The 9,220-nt window shown below is 39.0% G+C and overlaps 1 protein-coding gene across 4 annotated transcripts in view; it reads right to left on the reverse strand.

Annotated features, from left to right (window-relative positions):
- The window catches only part of POLA1 (DNA polymerase alpha 1, catalytic subunit), a 288,927-nt gene that overhangs the window by 59,783 nt on the left and 219,924 nt on the right, over positions 1-9,220 (reverse strand). For all 4 annotated transcript variants that reach the window (XM_057718415.1, XM_057718416.1, XM_057718413.1 and 1 more), the window contains one exon: positions 8,679-8,775. In XM_057718415.1, coding sequence (XP_057574398.1) covers positions 8,679-8,775 — 97 coding nt within the window. The remainder of the gene's footprint in view (positions 1-8,678; positions 8,776-9,220) is intronic.

The following is a 9,220-nucleotide window of genomic DNA, read 5'->3' on the forward strand; positions in this document are numbered from 1 at the left end:
CTCCTTTGTCATAGATTAGTTGACCGTAGTTTATCTCTGGGCTCTCTATCCTGTTCCATTGATCTATATTTCTGTTTTTGTGCCAGTACCATACTGTCTTGATCACTGCAGCCTTGTAGTATAGCCTAATGCCTTGAAATCTTTACAAGCATGCTAAATCAATGTTGTATTGAGGCCTAGAATGTGGTGACTGGGTGAGATTTTACTCAGGGCACATACAGAGTGGCCCTTCTATGAGGTGGCTATAGAGCTACATTGCAGTTTTCTCTTTTATAAGCCACTCATCTTGAGAAGCTGAAAGCCATTTTGAAAATCTTAATTTACTTCTCCCTTGTTCCTTCTAGTTGAGAAGAAACAAAGTGGAGAACTCATGCTTTTTTGCTTTTCCCCCTCTCCTAGTTCTTCTCAGGCTACTACATTTTTAAGCTTAATTACAGAATGTATTTCAAAAGACTAGGCTGTCATACCAATTCCACCTCAAACCTGGCTAGGCCTTCTGTATTCTGCCAATTTGTCATTTTAAAGTTTTGCCAAAAGGATGGCTCCAATCAATGGATGGACAGAATGGAAACAGGCTTTAGTTACTAAGAGGGCAGAGTGTCTTGAATCAGTGCTTCTCAAACTTTAATGTGCCCAGGAATCACCAGGGAATCTTGTTAAAATGCACATACTGGTGCACTAGGTCTGGGGAGGACCTGATATTTTGCATTTCTAACAAGTTCCCAGGTGATGCCTATGCTGCTGGTATACTGATCACACTTTAAGTAACAAGGTGTTAGGTTTGACTTGAAAAAAAACGCAGGGAGAAAAAAGCTGACCTGGGTTCATCTGTATGTTATGTTTTCCCTCAACCACTAAATTATTGGAATCATTTTAAGTTGAATAAATCATGTCTTTGTAAAATTTTAGTTCTTATAATTTGTTTCCTGTTATAAAAGCAGTGCATGCCCAGATTATATAAAGGAGAAAATAAAAGTTATCTATAAGCCACCCACAGATAACAGCTGTAAACAATTCTAGTGTTTCATACTAATTTTTCCACCTTGCATATAAACTACAAATTAGAATCATAATGGTTACTTAGTTCTGGACTTCAACCTTATATTGTTAGTATTTTGCTAAGTCATTAAAGATTGAAACTAGGTAATGTCTAACAACAATAACAACACTCCCGCGAAGCTCAGGATTATATGAGACACTTTTTCTATCATCAAAATTCTTTATATGTTTCTACAATCACTTCCTAATCATAAATTGTTCTGAACTGCCACATTAGAGTCTCCCATGATAAAAATTCACTTAAAGTAATCAAAGGAATGGTTAAAGAAAAAGAACCCCTCACATCTCAGATCATTTTTTTATTCGTAAGAAAATGAGATAAAAGGAAAATGGACTTTAAGCTGTCCATTTCAAAATCGGTTTCTCTAACAAAAATTCTTCTTCACAATTATAAAAAATATAATTTTAAGAAGAGCAGGGACTTCCCTGGTGGCACAGTGGTTAAGAATCCGCCTGACAATGCAGGGAACATGGGTTTGAGCCCCGGTCCGGGAAGATCCCACATGCCATGGAGCAACTAAGCCCATGCGCCACAACTACTGAGCCCATGTGCTGCAACTACTGAGCCTGCACGCCTAGAGCCTGTGCTCTGCAACAAGAGAAGACACCGCACTGAGAAGCCGGCGCACCGCAACAAAGAGTAGCCCCCCTGCTCACTGAATCTAGAGAAAGACTGCGCGCAGCAAGGAAGACCCAACGCAGCCAAAAATAAATAATACTTTTTTTTAAAAATTAAAAAAAAAAGAGCAAATCAGTGCTTAAGTGAAATTTTACCTTTACTTTCATATGTATTTAGTAGATATGAATTGTTTTGTGTGTGCTCTGTTATTATTTATTAAAAACAGAGAAAAGGTTCATTGCTAAAATTCAGTGGAATAACCCAGGGCTTAAAGACGTGATACAAGAAAAATTTGATCAAAGTGTCTGACACAGCCTTCTTTTTAATGCCTTGTGAGGCTTTAACACAGTAAATGCTAAGAACGTCAAATGGATTAGAGAGGACTCCAACAACTCTTTGCTACTTGTATTCAGTACCTCTAGCAGTGACACAACTCTTTTGCGTTCGCTTTAGCAGCTCAGGAATAGTAGAAATCCTTAATGTTGAAAAGAGAGCTGTCTTAAGACTCTCAGAAATCTCCAAATTCCCATATGCACTAAAGCATATAATTTTTTCCATACAACTCTTATTTCCTGGCAAAAACAGACAAACAAACAAACCCCACCAAAACACTTTTTTAGATTCCTCAGCTTTTCAGTACTAGCAGTTGTCTCTCTTTGGAGTCCCCATTTTCCACAAGGTAATACAATCGTTACCATTTCATGAGTGTAACTATCTGGCTGATGTCCAGCAGAGAATACAACTCTGTGGCAGTGTGGGTGAGGGGCAGTCACCCAGGCTCACTCACTAGTTAAGTGACTTGACACTTTTTTGATTCAATTCAAATTTGGCATCAGCAAAATGAGAGCTACGACGTCACTCATCTTCAGTTATCACTTGCAAAGAGTTGAAATGACAGATATTAAATGTGAAAATGTCAAGGAACTCTAGTGACATTAATTTATGGCACAGCTGAGTCATGCGAGCAATACCGGAGGTTGTAGGACTTTTCAGCACACTGCCATTCATGGACAGAACTGCTTCCTAGGATTCACTCCTCGACCGTTCTTAAAAGTGTTTGTGTGGCCTTATTTTGCACTAAGAATTCATTCAACAAATATTTAGTGAGTTGGCTCCCATGGGCAAAGCACAAATCAACAAGGTAACCCTTTGCCTCCATGAACTCAGTGGAAGAGAAACTCAAAACACTTCAGGACCAGTCCAACAAGCAGGGCATTCACAGGGTGCTATGGGAATGCAAAGGAAGGAAGTTTATACTACATTCAATTTCTTCATCAATATAATGGGACACGATCTACTGCTACCTCATGCGGCTGTTGTGAGGACCTGTGGTAGACATCTGAAAGGATGACAGGAAACTGTTAAGTACCTTACATAGGGTCACAGCCTTGTCCTGGTGACACTAACAGAAACAACAAATACCTATAGACGTTACCATCCGGTATAAAGAAAAGACAAAAGAAGAGGGACAGTAACAAGAAATGGAAAAGTTTAAGAAAAAACTGCCAAAGCAAGCAGATGAGAACAAAGCTCTAGAGGTTAAGTGGCTGGGAGATTTCATCATGCTGACAGGAGCGAGGATCACAGGCCCTGACAGGCGCTGCCCAGTAGGCTGTGGCCCTCAGGGCGCCCATGGCCTTTTGCAAGAAACAAGGGTCACCTTAAGAATAGTCCTTCTACGCCTAAAGAGACTGCACTGAGAAACTGGGCTTCCTAAAAGATGCTTTTCAAAAGTCAACAGTTAAAGCACCATCCTTTTGCTCACATTTATGCTGTAGCTCCAATTCCTTTCTTCAACACAGAGTCCTAAATCCTGGTGTTCCTATTCTGGCTGAGACAAATGCAACACATGAAAAATGGCTAACAGAAAATTCACCAAGAAGACCAATGTGTTATGGGCTGAATTGTATCTCCCCCACCCCCAAATTCATATCAAAGAGGGGTTGAAGTGCTAACCCCCAGCACCTCAGAATGTGACTATATTTGGAGATAGAGCCTTTAAATGGGTAATTAAGTTAAAGTGGGACACAGAAAGGTACAGGGGGAGGACCACGTGAAGACAGGGGGAAAACTGCCATGTACAAGCCAAACAGCGAGGCCTCAGAAGAAGCAATCCTTCTGATACCTTCACCTCAGCCTTCTAGCCCCTGGAACAGTCAGGAAATACATTCTGTTGCTGAAGCCACCCAGTCTGTGGTACTGTGTTATGGCAGGCACAGCAGACAAATATGCCATCCTACTACAAATAGCTGAAACAGAATAAGAGGAGATAAGCATCGGATAAGAGAGAACAGGAACAGAAAAAAAGTGATTTTTCTGTTTTTGTTTTTAGGAATAAGGAAAGATCAAACACTAAAGTGAAAAGGCAATTAGTGTTCAAAAGAATAAAAAGACAAGGCACAGACTGGGGTAAAATATCTGTCAAAGACACATCCGATAAAAGATCATTATTCAAAATATACAAAGAATTCTTAAATAAGAAAACAAACAATCTGATTAAAAAATGAGCCAAAGACACTTCACCAAAGAAGATATACAAACGGAAAATAAGCATGTGAAAAGACGTTCCACATCATATGCCATCAGGGAAATGTCAGTTAAAACAATGAGATGCCACTACACACCTATCAGAATGGTCAAAATCCGGAACACTAGGAACACCAAATGCTGGGGAGGATGTGGAGCAACAAGAACATTCATTCACTGCCGGCTGGAAAATAACATGGTACAGCCACTCTGGAAGTCTGTTTGTCAGTTTTTTACAAAAATAAACATCATATGATCTTGCAATTGCATTCCTTGGTATTTATCCAAAGGAGTTGAAAACATATGTCTACACAAAACCCTGTGCATGGATGTTTATGGCAGCTTATTCATAACTGCTGAAATTTGGAAGCTACCAAGATATCCCTCAGTAGGCGAACTCATAAATAAATTGTGGTACACCCAGACAATAGAATATTATTCAGTGCTAAAAAGAAATGAGCTACCAAGTTAGGAAAAGACAGAGGAAACTTAAAATGCATTTTACTAAGTGAAAAAAGCCAATCTGACAAAGCTACGTACTATATGATTCCAATCACATGACATTTTGGAAAAGGCAAAACTATGGAGACAGTAAAAAAAAAAAAAAAAAAATCAGTTGTTGTCAGAGGTTGGGGGGCGGGGGGGGTGTGATTAGGAGGAGCACAGAGGATTTTTAAAGCAGTGAAACTACTGTGTATGACACTCTAATGGCGGATACATGTCATTATACATTTGTCCAAACTCACAGTGTCTCAGAGTGAACCCTAAGGTAAACTATGGACTGTGGGTGATAACGATGTGTCAATGTAGGTTCATCAAATGTTCCACTCTGGTGGGGGATGTTGATAATGAGGGAGGCTTTGCGTGTGTGGGGGCAGGAAGTACATGGCAAGTCTCTGTACCTTCTGTTCCAATTGTGCTGTGAACCCGCAACTGCTCTAAAAAATAAAGTCTATTAAGAAAGGCAATTAGTGGATCCCTTTCTTTGCTTCCAAAACAATTTGACCAGATCAGTGGTTTATCACATTTACCTGCGGCTGAATCTTTCAGTCCGCAAAGGACCCTAAGCTCCTCCAGGGCAGGGAGCACTGGCCATCTCTGTTTTTCTGACACCTGGGATGGCACTCAACAAATAATAGGAAATATATACATACTGGTTTTATCGTTGCCGAATAAATAAAAAAAAGGCTCAGCTGAGAAAAGTCAGAGACTCTTTTTCCTCCTGTACTTTTAAGCAGACTTAATTTAGACAGTTGGGTAAAGATTTGAATTGATTCATGTCTCCCCCAAACAGTTCACTTATCCTTACTCAGGCCAAGGCCCCCCTGGGATGAGACAGCCAAATGGGACCATTATGTGCTGCCATCATGGAAATGGATTTTTACTTCATATATTGCCACTATGTTCCTCTAAAACTTATTTTGGATCTATTATGCCATCTGTGTACATTCTGGAGCAGTTACAATAATAATGCCAGAGTCCAACAGAAATAACATTTTAAAAATGTTATGTAGTTACAGTGAATATGCAGTAAATACTTCACCAAAGTGAGTAACAGTCCCTTACCATCTTAAAGGAGAGGGAAAAATACCAAATGGGGTTAATTCACATTATGGACTAATGGCCTGTAAACCTTCGTTGAAAAGCAAAGCACAAGAAAAAGCTTTGACAACAGCTACTTTTCACCATAAAAATAAAGCTCTTTCCAATCATTTGTATGTGTTTTTTCCCAAGTCAAATTGCCAAGTTTCAAACACAGATTAAAACCACCATCCAGTGACAACCTTTAAAATATGGGCTTTATAATGGAAATGGTAAAACTATCTTAGCGAAGGAAATGTTGCTAGGTACCAACAGTAAAGGAGAGTCTATGGTAAATACTTTACACGCCAGTTTCAGGGCACTTGTTGACAGACGATACTTAGATTCCATTCTCAATAATATAACTGCGTGTAACGACTGTCATTTTTCACAGGACTTTTGATGTTAACATCTATTGGTGTTCTGGCCTTGGTCCAAATTGAATAAATATATTTGCCCTCTGGACCCCACAGATTTTCAATTCATTTTAACAGCAAATCTCCCTTGAACGGCAAATCAGAAGAGAGCATTTCACTCCAATTTAAAAAGTGAGAAGTGAGTTTTATATATGTTACATTAATTTACACTTACAGGAGTTTTCCCTGTAACTGTTCACTTACGGACTACAAGAACATTCTTGTTCTCCAATTGTTCTCTATGGATTACAACCTGTGTTCAATTCTCTTGTACTTAGAAACTGTCCAAATCATGTGTTCAGAATTGTCTGGGGAGACTTTCTAAAAAGTTGAGCTTCCCAAACTCTACCCCACACCTTCTGAACTAGAATTTCTGGGTGTAGGATGCATGATTTGGATTTTTATATGCCATCAGGTGACTCTTAGGAAAGAGCTTATCAAATGTCACTTGTTAAGAAACCTTAGCTCTTGGGCCATGGGTAAACATGACCCAGCGTTTCAGTTTATATCCTACCACTAACAAACACCCTAACACCACTTAGCATTACCAAATGATCTGAAAACGTCCAGAATGAGTGAATTTAGGAATAATAAATAAGCAGAAGATCAAAGGAAAAATAGTTTTACTAATTAGCATTTCATGAAGTTCTGTGAGACATTCATTTTGTACCCTTCTTTTGCTTTATTTTCTTTAGCCTTCTAACACGTAAAACAACGCGTCAGTAATTCACTCCATGCTGTTTTGGCCCTGAACTCCCAGATAGTGTATTTATTAGAAGCAAACGACAAAAAAGTGTCCTGATTCTTAAACTTGTGAAACGGAATTAAAGTAAATAGTGTGAGTGTACAGATTCTATCAACACCTGTCCCCTTCTGCCGAGCAAGAATCTTCCAAGTGACTACCCTATTATTCTGTTCCCTCCTATTTTCCAGGAGAGCATCATATACTCCTTGATGTTCTCTAAAAAGCTGAGGTAAGTCTCCGGTGACATTCCAGATCACTTCTACAAGTCTTTGAGTCACTGGACTTTCTGAAAACTGCTGATCATTCAGCCCTTCAGATAAGAATTTTGCAAATGTCTGGAAGAGGAACCTATCCCCTAGGAATCTAAGAACATCTAGGGAACAATATGGATTAAGAAAGAAGTAAAAGGGGATCAAGTTGTAATATACAGCTACCCAGAAAGAGGTAACAAACCCAACAGAAACAAACAATGTACTCATCATACAGGCAGTACTTAATTCTCTAAGTGGTTCTCACCTTTAAGGAAAGGTCATTGGGGGTAAAAGAGAAACAGTTATTGTTGATACTGCAAATAAACATGGGCTAGACACCAGTCATGAATGAAAGTTCAAAGACCTAGTTACTAATGGACTAAAGGAATTTTTTCTCTATATAAATTTTATTAATTCACTGAAAATATGGTGTAGAGATAGCCCAAGTTCTTGTCAAACATCTAAAGACAAGATACTGATATTTGAAACAATTCCTCCATCAGTCATAAAATGTTATAGATACAAGGACAGAAAAACCAAATAAGTCAAGGCATTAAAAAAAAAATTCTAGCATATCTTTGTAAATGGAAGAACTGAAGTCAATTATCACTAGAACTGAAAAGAGTTAAGACCAAATCAAGGGCATGGGGATTCTTATGTGAGGAAATCCAGAAGTATTTGTAGATTTCTATATGCCCTTGAGGTTGCCTCCAGCCCTAACAACAAAATGAAGCATTGATATTCACTGACAAACAACGTAAACACTCTGTAGGTAGCTAATAAGAAAAATGTGTAAACTAGCCTTTTTTATTTTTTATAGGTAATACAAAAGTTGTCAACGTGATTTTTAGGTAGGAGAAAAAAAAAACCCATGCACTTGTCATGACATTTTCAAATACTTTAAGTTATGTAACAAAGCTTTTCTCAGGCCCATTAAGCCCCACAGTGCCTGCAAGTCTCGTGTGAGGCATACAGGCAGTGCCTGATCATTTGGGCTGAGGCGTCTATACACTCTCTTAGGATGGAGTCAATAAAAGAACTCCACCTCAGCACTCTCTCTCAAAATGAACCTAGGCTTTTAGTGAACAGCAGAGACATACTCCAGGTCTATTTTTTTCTGGTAATATCTGGTTTTTGTAGGTCCAATGATCACGTTGCCTATGCTTACTTTATTACAATTACTAAACTCTATAGAAAATAACATTTTCAAAATATAGCATTTAAAGAGTCCTTTCTGTATCGTTCCTCCCCCAAAGCCCAGCTTTAATAGAGAACAATGTGAACAGGCTGTGGAGGCCAAAGCCGGGGATTCCTATGCCACCACCCCTCATGCAGGGGATGCCTGTTCTCACAACAGCCCCCATGGCCTGCTTCTGAGACAGTGGTGTGATGCTGTGTGAACAGCCTGACACAGTAGGTCTGGCTTTTATGATGCAAATTTCCACTTTAAACGCAAAGGTAATTACAGTATTTTAACGTACCTTTCTCATGATCGGTAATAAGTTTCTCCAGTGCACACTCTGCATCAAAAATGTACCGGTAAAAGCACAGCTGGGTGTACAGGGACTTGTCAGAATACTGCAATATAACAGAAAAATAAATGAATATTGGGGGGGGGGAAGCTTTGGAGATCACTCAACGAGTGTATCCCTTAATTTCAACTTCCATATCAAGCAGCTTTTTTTTTTTTAAAGAAGGGAAGTGAATAAGGAGAGAATCATACTAATGACTTGTCCCCCTCATATAGTATACATACCTTTCATAATTCAGAATAAATCCTGGCACTTCGATCACAGATTACTACTTGTGAAGCTACAGAATGATTACCCCTGCTGTCAAAAAAACCTGATTTTGTCAAATTGCAGATTCCTATGCACCCTTGACAATTTGCACTGTTAATTGGGAAAAATGGTACTGTGCTTCCTAACTGGGACCTGTCCAGGCTAGCAGGAAGTTAATCACTGAAAACCATTTAACATGTACTACTATACTACAAACTCGATTTCATGACTTGTGGCGACAG

Source organism: Hippopotamus amphibius, chromosome X (assembly GCF_030028045.1).
Source record: "Hippopotamus amphibius kiboko isolate mHipAmp2 chromosome X, mHipAmp2.hap2, whole genome shotgun sequence".
NCBI lineage: Eukaryota > Metazoa > Chordata > Mammalia > Artiodactyla > Hippopotamidae > Hippopotamus > Hippopotamus amphibius.